This window comes from Pantherophis guttatus, chromosome 1 (assembly GCF_059756535.1).
Source record: "Pantherophis guttatus breed Tessera chromosome 1, ASM5975653v1, whole genome shotgun sequence".
Taxonomy (NCBI): domain Eukaryota; kingdom Metazoa; phylum Chordata; class Lepidosauria; order Squamata; family Colubridae; genus Pantherophis; species Pantherophis guttatus.
The window spans coordinates 255,237,783-255,253,913 of NC_142063.1; the positions used below are offsets into that span (position 1 = coordinate 255,237,783).

The window sequence follows — 16,131 nt, forward strand, 5'->3', positions numbered from 1 at the left end:
ATGAACTGTAAGAACACCTAATTTATGATTTTTTTTTTAAATGCTTTTTCTGAAGCACTGAAGAGCAAGCAGAAACTCATACTTCAGACATGTGATGCAAGCCAATTATGGACTTTATTGGCAAAGTTCAGGGAAACCGTAGTGTGGAAGCCAATGTAGATAGATAGGAACAATGTAGAGACAGTTTGATGTAGTAGTTAAGGCACCAGGCTAAAAATTGGGAGACTGTGTCCCATTCTAGGTACAAAGTCAGCTGGGTAGCTTTGGGCCAGTCATTCTGTCTCAATCCTAGTATGATTCAAAGGCAAAAAATAAAAAAGGAAAAGAGCAAAGAGATTACTGGAATATGCAGGAAAAAAAGGTATGTTATTGTCAAATATTTTCACATGCAATTAAAAAGTATTGCATTCAACTTAAAGGCACCTAGTTAACTTCTTTGAATGTTATGTCTACGGCATCTGCTCAGTTTAACTTGGTTTTCATTCACATTATTTTAGCAATTGCAATTCCACTGTTCAAATAAAGAAATAGAAAAAATAATGCAAATGCACAATGCCCAAAATAAAACAAAAATTTCAATAAAATCAAATATGAAAAGTAATCACATCTACTATTCCTGAGCACAAAGATCTTAAGCTTTCTGACTCAACAAGAGTGGAGAAGAAGAAAGGGAAAAACAATGTATGGATTGTATGGGATCAAAAAGATTAGTGGAATGTTCCTGGAAGAGTTATAATTTGTTACTTGCAAGATGGTGGACATTTGTCTAAAGGGTCATCAGATGTCAAAGTAGGACTCAATGGCACCAAACTAACTTGATTCTCCAAGTAACATAGCTTTAGCTAACTCTTAAGGCCAGAAGGCCAAGCTCTTTTTTTCAGTAAGTGGAAAAAATATAAAAGAGCATTCTATTTATTTGGCTGCTGTTAAATGCTTGAAAAGTTAACTCTTTCAGGGAGACTGTGTTTGATTTTCAACTACAGGCAGTCACTGTTTAATGGCCACTCATTCAGGGACCATTCAAAGAGCTACAAAGGCATAGAATGATGGGGACTTACAACTGGTCCTTGAAGTTACAGCCAGTACAGCATCTCCACAATCACGATTATGATTCAGACAGTTGGCAATGAGCCCACAAATGCAATTACAATGTTGTGGTGTACTGTGGTCACAGACTCACAAACTTGTGACCTTCACTGTTGGCTTCCGACAAGCCAAGCCAATGTGCAACCCGGCAGTTAGTTGCAAATGGCAATCACATACTGCACAATGCTGCAGAATTCACTGATGAGAACTAAGACTGCCAAAACTACTGTCGTAAGTCAGCATGGTCATGTGATGTGTTCTTTAATATGGAATTCCTGGTCCCAACTATCATTGGTAAGCAAGGACTACCTGCAGAGGTAGTTCTTATTTGGCAACAGCCTTGAATAGTGACTATTTGCAACTACAACAGTAATGAATAGTAGTAAAACAATAACCTTCTGATAAATGTGCACATTTATGTCCAAATTTCTGTGCTGTAACTACATGCCAGCAAGACTAATGCTAGAATATTGTACAAGAGAACTTTGTCTAAAAGAGATGGCAGCAATCATAAATCTTTGGTGTCTCTTTCTCCTTCCTTCTCTCTCTGTCACATTATTTGCTTAGCAAGCATTTCATTGGAATAATTGCTAAATAAGGACTATTTTTATCATGTTATGTGAACCCAACTGTCACAATGGAAACAATGGTTTATGGCTTAGCATAACATGAGCTGAATCAATTGAAGCTTATTCAATCATGATTAAGCAAACCATGATTTAACATGTCTGAATCAAATTATATAGAGACCACATGTACACAATACCCTGTAATTTATCAGTAATCAATCCAGGTGATCCATTCTGATTGGTCTAGATAAACCTTATGGATCACATGACTTGCTCATTTCCTCCTCTACTCCTCAAAAGTCTTGCTAAAGGATCAGGATGGGAATGTCTTATTTCCTTAAACTTACACAAGTGGGCTTGTAATCAACCGAGTTGGCTACTCCAGTAACAGTGAGCCTACGTGCAGTTATCAACATATTGCCAATTCTATGAAATTGACCGGATATCAGATACAAGGCTAAAAAAAGAGGAGTTAAAAAGGTCATGACCCAGTGATAAGATCAAATTTATCACTTCTGTTACCATCAAATGCTAGTGTTTCATTTAAAGGAACACCACTGAGAAGACCAATGTCTAGATCAGCTGGCAGAAACTTTTTAAGCACAGCAACCATATTTCAATTGTCTTAAATTTTATTTGCTTAGAAAATCCTGTATTAGAACTTGCCAAACTAGATTGTATCATTTCTAAATAAACTCACCTTCCCCAGTAAAATTAGAATTATATTTGTTTTACATTTATTTAATGTTTACTATTATGTCTGATTTCAGATTAATTAGTAAAAAAAAAAACCTACATTACTGTTAAGAGATTGGTCCTGGAGTAAGTTCTTTCACAAATGGTAAGAAATTTAAAGATTTTTAAGGGAATTATTTTTACATATTTTCTGCCATCTTGATCAATTTCATTAAGACATAATATTAAATTGTGCTAATCCAATACATGGATTTTCTTGATATTGACAACACTGTGATCTGGAGATTCAAAGACTTTGTATAATTATTCCCTTCACTGTCCACTTCAAAATATTCTAAGAATTCACCTGGGAAAGATTATTTCTCAATGAAAATGTTTGACAGAAATATAATAAAAATGAGAAACTTGTCCTCAAAGAACAGCAATGATATTTTATTTCCACCAATTAAAATAAAAACAAGTCATCCGTCCTCTAACTTCTATGGTGCTTTAGATCATGCATATATAAATCATATAGGACAGATCTAACATACAATCATGAGTGTAAAATCCATTCCCAAATCATGAAATCACTCATCAAGTTCACCTATATTCTTCTCAAGAGAAAATATTATATACCAACAAATGAAACAGGTTATTTTGTGTACCCAAAATAACTCCAAAACAAAAACATCATGGAGACAATATTTCCAAAACAAAAGGACTAAGTAAGATCAATGGTCATTGAATGTTATATTATAGTTAGCAAAAGGATAATGCAGGATAATGAACAGCTGGAATTTTGAAGAACATTCTTGAGGTGGAATTTCTACCTATTAATTGATATCACCTATCTAGATGGAAGACTGTGTGAATAACGCACAGAAATAAATCATATTCAGGTATTTTCCCATTTTGCAGGTTTTCTTCTTTCCTGTTACTAGAAGTGGCCCTGTTCTCTGCCAATCCCTGTAATTGGTACCATTTCATCTTGCCTTATCTCTAATTTCTTGTCTGTACTCATACTAAACAGAGCAACACGATGGCTCAGCAGTTAAGACATTGGGCTTGTCAGCTGGAAAGCAGACGGCCCATGTTGGAGATCCAAGCACTGTGCTCCCGTCCTTGCTCCAGCTCCTTCCAACCTAGCAGTTCAAAAGTGTGCAAATGCAAGTAGAAAAATAGGTACCACTTGGTGGGGAAGTAACAGCACTCAGTGACATCATGCTGGCCACAAGACTGCAGAAATGTGTTTGGACAGAGCTGTCTCAATGGCCTTGAAACAGAGATAAGCACTGCCCTCTAAGTCAGCTATGACTAGTGGAGTAAAAGTCTCAGGGACTCCTTTACCTTTTTATTCACATTAAATATCTCTCAAGAGAAACTGATGACAGGAGAAAGTCACTTGGAAAAGGGCCAGTTTCATAGAATCTTGGGAACTATATTTAGGGCTAGAACCCATACAGTCTCCTACACAATCTAATTTTTAAAAAACAGCACTATATTTTTATGCTACTTCTGAATAATATTGCTTCTATGCCAACACATGATTTAGGAATTAAACTAAAGACTATAATACAATTTCAATTAATGTGCTCACATCAGTCATCTACTAAAGTCATTGCTGACATTATTAAAAATGTTAATTAAATGATGATCAAGACAGTCAACATTTACACAGAATCTGATAATTTTAAACACAGAGCTCTAGACAAGAATGAGAATGAAGTCCTTATAATCAGATGAAGGGAATTGTAAAAGCTTCATGACAAATGTATGATATTTACATTTGCATAATCAAACACAACACTAGTATATTTATACATTGTTTGTCCAATTGTCCATTCAAAACAATATTGAGGATATTTCTTGATGAAATAACAAAGTTGAAATAAAAAGGGAATCCTGTTAGGTTTTATTGTCTTTTGTTCCATATTTATTAGAGAAATAAGTGTTTCCCTGAATTGATTTACGGCACTTCTGGGATTTGTTTCAGACATCAGTACATTTTTTAACAATATATAGAACAAAGTTGAAGAGAATACATTACACAAAATTATAGAGGGTCACTTCAGGCCAAACAATGCTGTATATCCTAAACTCAAGAAAAACCTAGTGTTGCACTGGTATAGTTTGTGGCATCTCTCAAAATTGTATCTTTTTCCTCAAACTTAGAAGTCTGTATTAATAAATGGCCAGCTGACAGCATTTCAATTTGATTGTCAGATATCTGAAGTCAAGGTTAGATAGTGTTTAATACTGAGAGTCCAGCAATATCAGAAAAATCTGTCCAATTTATTGTAGTGATCTATTCTTTTAAAAAATAGGACAATTCAAGAGACTGCTGGCAGTTAATTTAATTCCTGTCCTATTACAGGTGGTCTGTGAATCACCCCCTAAGAATCCTTTCATTTGTGTGTGTGTCTGTTTTCTTCCTGTCACCACACCTAATAAAATTCCAGGATACTGATGTAACCTTGGTCCCTTATTCTACATTCTCAGCTACAAAGAATGATAGATTTGTAGAATATGCAGTTATCATAACTTTCCTTGGGGAAAGAGTATGTGAGAAACAAGAACTGAAATACAAAGAGCAGCAACAGAATGTGGAAAGGAAAGCTATACACACCACAGATTTAACTGCTTCGGTATTGAAATGGATATATCTAAAAAAAAATTAAATTGCCTGATTAAATAATATTAAAAACGGTAGGTGATTTAGCATAGCTAGTAAGATAGAGAAAGCATGTAACTTAAGGCAAATGCAGAATACATTCTCCCTTTGTCTTTGACTGCATACAACACAACAAAGCTACTGGCACTAAAAAAAGAAAAGTTTTGCATTGGATTTTTTTTAGGAATGGAAATAGCTCAAATTTTCCCAGAATATTGACAAAATACGACCTTTTGTTTATATTTGTTAAAAACACACTCCATAAATATCTTACAACCATAGCGATCTACAGCCAACCCTTTCAAAACTTTGTATCGAGATTTCAGTCTTTGCAAACATTTGGGAGGGAGGGAGAAAATTTATTTCAAAATTCCATTTATAAACATTGCTTGTGTTTATTAGATGAGTTTCTTTACAATGTAACACTCAGAAATAAGCTCCCTTGAAATCAATGGACTTGAGTGGCATAAGAATCCTGCCATCTCCAACTTTCTGTCTCTTTACATAAAAAACTGCAGGCAGCCCAACTAGATTCAGACAGCCTGTTTCTCTGATCTTACATAGAAAACACAAGGAAGAGTGTCAGAGGTCAAACAGTCTCAGTAGGTTCTAAAATGAGTCTGTATTGGGAAGGAAGCTTGCAAAAGGGTCTTTTTTACGAGTTCGCAGGCTGTTCCAAAACCGAACTGGCTGTTTTTCCTTCCAGACAAAAGGATATGGTTACAGGCAGTACCGTTTCTGGGATGAATATAGGCACCATCCCTTGAACTGGGCAAGCAGGTTTGTTGGGACTTTCAGCATTTCGCTCTGTAGCTGTCAACTTGCATTCCTCTCCCCTCACCCCAAAGCCTTCAGATGACTTTCTCCTTGGCGCTTAATCACCGTTTTTTTCCAGAAACAAAGGCGAGGCTGAAAAGCGCTCGCCAACCAGAACACATGCCAAGTTGTTCTGAAGGTCTGCGCAGGGGAGCGTGCGCGTCCAAAGCCATTCCACATGGGGGAAATCGTTGCCGCCGAGATCAGCCCCCGCGGGCCAAAAGTTAGCCCGGCAGTAAAGTCAACAGAAGAAAAGGAGGAATCGGCCCGTCGCTGTTGGGTGCAGCTTGTTTGCTTTAGAAAAAGCCTGATAACCGCGCCAAAGGATTAACTCTTTCGCGGCTGTTCTCCCTTCCCCCTTAAAGGGGAAAGGAGCTGCTAAAATGACCCGGGGAGGGGATGGTAAGGCTGTGACCTGAAGTACTACCTTCCCTTCAAAACTCCAGTTATACGAAGCGAAGCTACACTGAATGTAGCAGCAGAGTTGCTGTTCCTCCTCCGGCTCCTTTCCAGTTTAGATACAAAGAAGTTAGGGAAAGCTTCCGGGAAAACTTAAGGATTCCTTTTGTTCCTTTGTGTGTTTGTTTGTTTGTGTTTGTGTTTTTGTGTTTGTGTGTGTGTGTGTGTGTGTATGGTTCATGCAGAAATCAGCTTCCCCCCCCCATCCCAAATGCGCTCCCATCTCTACTAACAAAGCAGAGGAGACATTCCAAAATGTAACCAGCCAAGGCTATGTAAACAGGATCTGGGCAACTGACCAGGCGAGAGGTCGACGATTGGCGTGAGAAGCCGAAAATGTGCAGCCTCTGGGGGAAGCCTGGTGGATTCCTGCACCGAGCAGCGGGTTGGATTCGATGATCTAATGGGCCTCCTTCAAACTGTATGGCTCTTCTCTCTCCCCTTACATCCCCCCCGTCCCCCCCAGTTCCAAGATGCAAAAACTCCAGTGATTTTTACACAAAGAGAAGAGCCCCATCCCGCAGCCGCCAGGGCCATTTGAGAGGAAAGGGCGAACGAAAGTCGACCGCGCTTTCTTTCCAACGGTCCCTGGCTTTCTCGCTCTCGAACGCGTCAAGGTGCCGAAGAGGTTTGGGATTCTGGAAGGAAAGCACCGCGGCGTTCCGCTTTCTCCAACCTCCGAAGCAACTCCAGAGGGAGAGCCCCGAACGGCTAGCCTTTTTCGGGGAAAGAGGTGGTGGTGGTGGTAGGGGGACCTCTCCATTGCAAGTACGAGGCTGCCCGACACCCTCCTTCCCGAATCTGAGGAATGTGGCGGAATCATCCGGGAAAGAACCCCCTTTCTCTAATGGGACCCCCTTTCCCCGGTACAACCTCCACCGCCTCTTGGAGCTCGGAGCTCTTCGAACCCCAAAGGTTTCCCCGGACACCCAGCGGGAGAAGCCAAGAGAGGCAAAGGAAGAGGAGGAGGAGGAGGCCCGCTTCTCCTCCTCCCACCCCGTCCATAGAAACGGGACGCCTATGGCACGGAGCAAGTCCTTACCTGCCGAGAACTGGCCACGAGCTGCTCCCAGGAAGGCAGCCGAGGGCGCGACGAAGGAGACGATCGCCGCCAGTAAGCCGAGGGCTCCAGCCTCCGGGGCCATAGCGACTTTGGATAACTTTATACCAGGAGTCTCTCTTGCTCAGGCGGTCTCTGCCCAGAGCCGCGAAGAAACCTCTCGCCTTTCCCGGAGCCTCCTGTTGCCTGGTCGGGAAAGGAAGGAAGGAACGAAGGAAGGAAGGAAAGAAAGAAAGAAGAGAAAGGCAACAGTTCTCTTCTTTTGCTGGCGGTGCTCTTCTTTTTTTTTTTTTTCCCCCTGCTCCCCGCCCCCTCCGGGCGGCAAAAGCTGAAGCCCGGCGCTCGTGGCTTCTGCGATCGCGGCTGCACTCTTCTTACTCCATCGGAGTTACTTTGCTCAGCCGCGAAAGGAGGAGCTGCGAAGCGCTCGCCCGGCGCGCGTCCGTCCCTCCGTTTCTTAGCGCCTCGGCCGCGGGAATGAGGGACTCATTTCGGCAGGGAGCCCATCATAGCCCGTTAGAGCGGGACCCGCCAGCGCCTCCTGCCGCCCGCTCTCGGGAAGACGCCCCAGCTCTCTCGCTCTCTCTCTCTCAGGCAGCCTCGGCTGTGACGGGAGCGTTAAGAATTCAAGCTCCGGTTTCCTGCCCGCCGTGGCTGCATTTTAATGCTTATGTATTGGGAAAGAGAAGATAAGAGAGAAGAGGGAGCTTTTTTTAAAAAAAAGAGAGAGAAAAAAAAGTGGAGGATGTGAGGAGGGCGTTACGTTTCCTAATTTTCTCCGCGACATTAGAAAGGGACACTTTTCACCCAGGCACACTTTTTCCTTGAGGCGGCCAGACACGTACATTAACAAAAGCCAGGTGCCGTTTCCGCGGGGTTTGCTTTTCATTCCAGCCAGCGCTTCACCAGTTGAACAAACGTGTGTGGTCTCCCAAGTCTGAGATGGCGGGTCGCCCAAGGGCCAAATCCCCCGCTTTCTCACACCTGGGAAAAAGGGGTTTCAAACTCGTGAGCTCGCTAGCCCCTCGAGGCGAGGTGGAACAACACCTGTCCTAAAGCAACGCTTTAGGCTTTGCTAGAAGGCTTGCGGGGTGGCTGGCCGTCGTCCACCCAGTTCCCCGCTGCCTCAGCATCGGCTGGGAAACGTCACAGGTGCAGCTCGGCCCATGACTTCATCACAGCGATGCTGCACCTGTTGAACCGCCTCCTGCTCTGACCACCTGTTAAGGAGCAACTGCGGCTGCCCTTGGAGCCAAATAGTACCAGGCGCTGAGCTCCGGGCAGGGAAGTCTAGTCGATCTCCGAGCGTACTCGAAAAAGGATTCTCCGCTTCGCCGACGACGGCGGCACCGCGTTAAAATTCATATTAAAGGAAACAACAATTGGACCGTGTTTTAGAATACAGTGCAATCGGACAAGGCTTTAAAAACCGTGCAGAGGGGGAAATAGGCGGAGGGTGTGTGTGTGTTTGTGTGGAAGCCAAACGAAAACAACACTGAGTAGTTGTGTGTGTGTGTGTGTGTGCGGAAGTTCCATCTTGAAATAGGGCACCTGAGAAAGTAAAGTCTATTGTGTGCCTAACACTGAAGCTATCACCGCGCTGAAAAAGTACTTAACTGACAAGTAGAGTTATAAAATAGGCGCTCGGTTGGAAGGAAATGTTTATTTTATTTTATTTTATTTTGAATTTGTATACCGCCCTTCTCCCTGAGGACTCAGGGCGGTGAACAGCCAAATAAAAACATCAATTACAAATATTAAAATACAGTTTAAAATATATATAGATTTGGCCCCATTAATTAAAACGATAAACAAAACAAATGTTGAATTAAGATTTTTTTTTTTTTAAATCCCCCTCACCCCAGGCATATTCATCTACTGGCAACCTTGACAGAATCGTTCTCTTGCTTTAACTAGGTTTGCTAGTGTAAAATAAATAAAACTTATAGCCTGCTTGTGATATGCTAAAAGTGTTATAGCTGTGATAAATACGGTAACTGAGGTGTAACCTAAGTATAAATGGAATAAATAAGTATAAATAGTATAAATTAAGTATGTGTAAGTATAAATAATATAAATATAAATAGTATATTTATAAGTATAAATAAGGTCTAAGTATAAATAGGCCTTGCCAGACAATTTTGAATTTATGTATATATTTAAAAACAAACAAAGAAAATAGTGTTGGTGCATGCAGCAGATCAACTAAATCTGGCAGAATCTGTTTTGGAGTTAAATTAGTTCAGATTCCGGAGGTTACAACATTATGAAAATTTCAGTGTTCTTAATTTTAGAGCAAATATGTTTAGATTTCACCTTAAAGCTATGATCCTGTATGCATCTACTATGGCGTAAGAATTAAATCTGAATATATCTGGTTACACTGCATTGCTTTCCATTTCTGGCTGGACAACCCTAATTACATAGCTCCTACAAGATTGCTAAATTTTTCCTCTGCCCTTTGCTCAACAAGAGATTGGTGCTTTCTCAGAAGACTGAAAATGAATCTCACAAAATGAGGAGTGTTTTCAATGGTGAGATTGACGGTTTGTCTTTATTCTATAACCTTTTAAAAATGGAAACTTGAATCCCACAGAGAAATTGCTCTCAGACCAACTGGGTTCACAAACACGGCCATCTGCAGGGAGTGGGGGCAAGTATCAACATGTATGCCATGACACCATCATGCAAATTGCTGTATAATTTTTGCCATCGTCATGCAACTGAATTTTTGGACTGATACAAATTACACAATTTGCACTGATTGCATGCTTACATTGAAGTACATGTGATGCCAATGTGCTTTGCTCCAGATGCATATGTTCCCAAATTGTACAAAGCCATAATATGTTTTTGTTTGATTTTGGCTTACTGTATTGTATGAATTCACCCTCTGTGTCTTGTAATCCACGTTTCATAAATTTAGTGCAAATTTATGTAACAAACTATGATTAAATCCAAATCATGGTTTAGCCCAGGGTATAAACCTAGATCCAATCTTTAGGTTTAAGACTTAGTGGTGTAGGAGTAAGTCAATTTTTGCACTTTTTTTCTATTTTGTCCTTTATATAGCACCTGGCCAGCTAAAGGAGTTTAGTAAACTAGGAAGTTTATCCACTTATTTTAAAATATATGTATTGATCCTAATAAAAGTACTGCCAAGTGATAGATTTTTTTTTTTAAAAAAATCATTCCCTGGAAGTCCCATTTCATTACTTTTGAAACCACCTATTCACTAAGTCTGCATTACTATTAATCTTCTCATCTTTCCTAGCACTCATTTCCTCCCACTTATGACAGTATGACTGTAATTTATTGCTGTTTCGTTACAATTTATATTGATTGTTTCCTACTATGATTTGATTGCTTATTTGTACCCTATGACTATCATTTAAGTGTTGTACCTTATGATTCTTAATGAATGTATATTTTCTTTTTATGTACACTGAGAGCATATGCACCAAAGACAAATTCCTTGTGTGTCCAATCACACTTGGCCAATAAAGAATTCTAATCTAATCTAATCTAGTAGACATTCAATTGTTTTCTACTAGAGTAATTTGACTACCAGTATACCATATCAGCTGATTTGTGAAAAATCATATTCAATAGGTTCCTATTCAGTTTAATTAGCCTATAAATACTTTTCAAATTGCTGCATTAATTAAAATGAGAAAGATTGGTGTTTCACTTAAATATAAAAGCAAATTTTCATCTTCCCAGCAAAACCGCTGGAATTTCTTTCCTCTGAGTTTTGCTATTTGTGCCAGGTTTGGGTGGGGTTTTTTTTTCTTTTCTGTTTTTAAACTTATATTTTCCTTTATTCATGAAATTTAGATGAAATATTTTGATTCTTCCTTCCTAGCTCTGCAAAGGAGAGGAATGTATTGTGTGCTTTTAAGTATTTCAGTTTAATTGTTGGTTAACAGGGAAAAAATCTGTAGGGTTATCTTACATATGAATGAGAAGATTTACTCTTAAATCTACTATTTGAATTTCCATGTAACCACTCTCTAAAGCCCAGAGGGACTGCAAATTGTAGTTCAACTGAATGCCTATTGTAAGACTGTTAATGTGGAGGGATTGCAGTTCATATAAGATCCTATAACCTTAGAAATGAGTCTTTTAGTAGTGATAGTTGCCTGAGGCATATCTGCCTAGAATTTTGGACTTGTAAATAGATCTAGCAAAATAGTGAGTAGTGCCTCTTTTTGTTATAGAAAAATAACAAAACAACCTTATACTTGATTTTACAGATTAACCACTGTATTGTCTATTGACTTTTAAAAACTAGCTAAGAAAAGGACTAAATACTATTCTTAAATGTACTGTACATTCAGGTGAATGGGACATACCCATCTCCTCCTCCTCACTCCATATTTCTTTTATAGAAAATGATGTGCTATATTGCTTTTCAAAGAAAAACAATGTTAGAATTGAAAAAAAGGCAACGTAACAGACTCTATACAGAGTCTTCAGATAACAGTTGGCTATTATAAATATGATGGTACAGCAGTGAAGGTTGGAGAAGCTATGAAAGTGTTCACTGTTTTATTTCCATCTGGGCTCTGCCTATCTATTTGTGAATAAATACACATATTTCCCAATGCAGCTAAGTATCTACTGTCCTTATGCCAAAATAAACCAAAACTGGAAAAGCACTGTGCCTCTGAAATCTGACACTGCTCAAAAACTGTTCATGGACCAGCATTTTTATTCCATATACATTGATCAATCATTGGTCATGGTTAAAAATGTTAGAAAAAGTATAAATTTTATTTTTTGGATGCTCCAGATGGGTCTAGGAAAGACCCCTTTCTGAAATTTTGGAGAGCTACAACTAGTCAGTGTTGGGAATGCTTACCCTAAATAAACTAATTGTCTAGTTTGGCAAAAGGCAAATTTAATTTGCGACTCAGTCCCCAGATATCTGGCTAGGATTCCTCAAATCGCTTTTCTCACACCATTGAATCAGTGCAATACAGCCCACTAATTCTGAGAGAGGAACTGTTTTTGCATCCTACAGAATAATTTAAGAATCAGTGGGATACTCTTTTTCATTTATCACTGTATTACCTTTACATGAAAGAGTGATGGCCTAGTGGTGAAGACTCTCGACTTCCACTCAGAAGCTTAAGAGTTCAACCCTAGGTAATGGCAGATGTTTCTCTCTTAGGGCACAAAGAAAAACTATCTGCTATGAACCCCATGTGGTGTCTGGAAGGGCATCCAGCCAGTAAACACTCAGCTCCATCTAATCACCCCAATTCTACCCCAAATTAAGGGATTACAGAGGGTCGTAAAAAGGGAGTTTACTTTTACATGATTTTTTTAAAAAAACAACAACAATCCACTGTTGTTGATAGGTATCCATATTGTTAAAATCTCCATATGTCAGTCGTATTTGGATGTTACTTTACTTCTGCTTTACTACTTTCTGCTTTACTTTACTACTTTTAGGGACACGGTGGCTCAGTGGCTAAGACGCTGAGCTTGTCATTCGAAAGGTCGACAGTTCAGCGGTTCGAAACCTAGTGCCGCATAACAGGGTGAGCTCCCGTTACCTGTCCCAGCTTCTGCCAACCTAGCAGTTCGAAAGCACATAAAAAATGCAAATAGAAAATTAGGGACCACCTTTGGTGGGAAGGTAACAGCGTTCTGTGCACCTTTGGCATTTAGTCATGCCGGCCACATGACCACAGAGACTTCTTCGGACAGGGCTGGCTCTTCAGCTTTGAAACAGAGATGAGCACTGCCCCCTAGAGTCGGGAATGACTAGCACATATGTGCAAGGGGAACCTTTGCCTTTACCTTACTTCTGCACTGCAAGAAAATGTTATGTACAACAGAGTATCTACTTTATAAAGGATAATTTATTGCTGAATTTCATTGGCCTCCTGAACTAGCAGATATGGATGTAACCATTTCATTGTAGTAATTTGTTAACAACTCACATTACCACATTTAAGCACTTTTTCAGACTGTTGGTTGTATTCAGAAAAGGGCCACATGTCCTGGAAGACCCAGCCAATTTTTTGTAGTTAGCGTAGATAAAAAAATCATGTTTCATTGCACTGAAACCATAATGTTGATTTGCTAGGAAAATGAAGTTTCCTTTGTGCCTTCAAGATTGCATAAACAAACACAAACTGAATGTTGGCAAAGAGAAGACAAAAATACAAGCTATTTAAAGTTATCCTCATTTTGCTTTGTTTCCATTTATTTCCAGGTTGTATTTATCCTTAGTCATAAACTATGGTTCTGTGCACCTGCCAGCCTTATGGAGTGGAGTTTCCTGGCTTCTATGATATTAGGATAAAGCAATTTTTATGGTCTTCTAGAAAGTCTAAAGTGGAGCAAATCCATTCTGTTGTTGGCTGAAAATATTCTTCTAGTCCAAGGGTTTCAAATTCACATCGTGATGGTGGTGTCACATGACGTATCAGGACTTTTTCCCCCCTTCGCTAAACTGGGTGTGGGGGTGGCCAGCATGTGACATATCTGGCCCATGGGCCGGGAGTTTGACAGCCCTGTTCTAGTGGTAGATGCCCAATTCACCTGTGAGGCTAAGCCAGCATTTGGTTTATTTGCTTTGATTGAAGATGATATGAATCTATCAATCACAGTTAAACATTATGCATGAAATAAGCTACTTTTGGCTTGTTCAACAAAGGCAAACATATCAATACTACAGTTTGCTCTGATGTAGTTAATTTTAACTTGCAATTGAAACCAGAGATTGATAGTACATGGTAGCTGTTTACTATTGATGCCTTCTAGGTATTTCAGCCATGCTGATTGCAAACATAAACAGACCAATATCAGATTGAGGAAGGGTGATTAAAGTTATAGCATATAAAGCATTTGCAAGATTACATCCAAAGTATCAAAATACAGATCATTCACACCGAATAACCGGATTGTTCCTATGCGGTTAGAATTAAAAAGCAATGGCGTTTTTAGCTCAGATGATATTTCTGGCCTCCAACTGGACATCTTCCACATATCTTATTTCAGAAATTCACCTGGTTGCAAAGTATTACTACTTAATAAATATAATTATAGGCTTTTTCTTTTTCTTTTTTAAATTTTTTTAAAAAATATAACACAACACAATATAACAAACACAAAACATAGCATATGTTCCCTTTTTACAACTGTTTCGTTTTATAGGCTTTTTCTTGCACAAGTCTGAGAACCAATTTTCATGTTATGAGAACTATATGATTTAACCAAGATTAATGCACAAATCAGAGTTGGAGTTCACAAACCCATGATGCATGAGTTAGAGTGACACAAACCAAATTTATAATACTGGTTCTACGGTATGTATAAACTCAATCTATAGTCCCTACTTATTTTAACTGCAAGGAACCCAATTTAGGTTGTGACTTTATTAATTTTAAAATCTTGTTTGTAACAGTTCTAGTTTGACGCTAGAAGCTAGAGTACAAGTCATCAAAAGCATTTAAAGCAACTTAAATAATTTTAGCTAATACTTTACCATTTTAAAACACTTAAGGCTCATCTTTTGAATTTTCCTTTATGAGAGGCTTCCAAAAAAATGGGAACATGACATTAAAATTGCAATTCTGTGTATACTTAACCAGATAGATTGCTCCACTGAAGTCAGTGGAACTTCTGAATAAACATGTACTGTATATAAAGGATTTCTCTATAAAAAGACAGCATTTTTTTAAAAAAAGTAATAAGTATTTACATTTGGATCATCATTATTGTGATTTTAGAAAATATTAACCATTCTATATATTTATGTAAGATTTTAAGAGGGAAGGGGAGGGGTGTGTAATACAAAATCTTTTTTTTGTAGCCGAATGAATAACACTTTACAAAGGTCTTTGCTGTGTAGAGAAACTTGAATGTGGTCCAAGAAGATGTTACTTGAATGGAATGACTGAAAAGTAACCCCAATATATTTGGAACATGCAAGCAGCTGTGGTTTAAGAAACACTAATTCCTTATTTGACAGAGCCAAGGAAATGCCAAATTATGTTGGCTTAACTCAAAAATTCCCGATCTAAATAAGTCCCTGGTTCCTGAGTTTCAGAACAATTGAGCTTGTACCTAGGCTTCCTGAGTCAGTAAAACACACAAGTAGTCCCAAAAACCTGCTTTATTTTAACAGCTATGAATTCTGTTCATTCACAGATGAGTCCCAAATAGTTGTAAAGAGTCCTTCAGGATAAGGCTGATAATCACCCACCTTTATCTCCCTTGACACGCTGCCAAGGACCTAATTGGCAAAGCCACACAGAGTCCAGAATCAAGCAGAGCTTCAGACTTTAAGCCGCACAGAATTAACAACGTTTCTTCCTGCAAAGGCCCACATGCCTTTGCTCCTCTTTTAAGTCTTATGGGAGGGGCCAATCATCTCCAAGCTCTATTCCCGAGTTGTCCCTTTTATTTTAACTGTTCTTGCCTTCTGGCAGCTCTGCACATGCGCGCACTGGGAACAGGCTACCCCTGTTCCTCTGCCTCGCTGAGGTCTGACTCTGGAGTCTCCGGAGGCAGCACATACCTCCCAGATGGCCCTTTCTCTGCCTCCGACACAGAGCCCTCGTCTGAGCCTTCCCCAGACTCCAGGACTGACCCATGTTCCTCCCTAGGCTCCTCACTGTCCGACTCTGCTGCCAGCTCCGCAAGCTGCTGGTGGACCACAACACTATCTTTGCAATCAAGACCCAGCAATTTAAGCAATCAGAGTAAAAGCTACTGCATTGGTTCTTCTTTTGATTGCTCTGATTCCATTTGTTTTCTGTGTTTAATTCTAA

At 39.5% G+C, this 16,131-nt stretch overlaps 1 protein-coding gene across 13 annotated transcripts in view; it reads right to left on the reverse strand.

The window, feature by feature from the left end:
- The window catches only part of PTPRK (protein tyrosine phosphatase receptor type K), a 393,200-nt gene extending 384,733 nt beyond the window's left edge, over positions 1-8,467 (reverse strand). For all 13 annotated transcript variants that reach the window (XM_034418777.3, XM_087882792.1, XM_087882790.1 and 10 more), the window contains exon 1: positions 7,322-8,467. In XM_034418777.3, coding sequence (XP_034274668.1) covers positions 7,322-7,424 — 103 coding nt within the window. In that variant the 5' untranslated portion in view covers positions 7,425-8,467. The remainder of the gene's footprint in view (positions 1-7,321) is intronic.
- Positions 8,468-16,131: the final 7,664 nt, after the last annotated feature.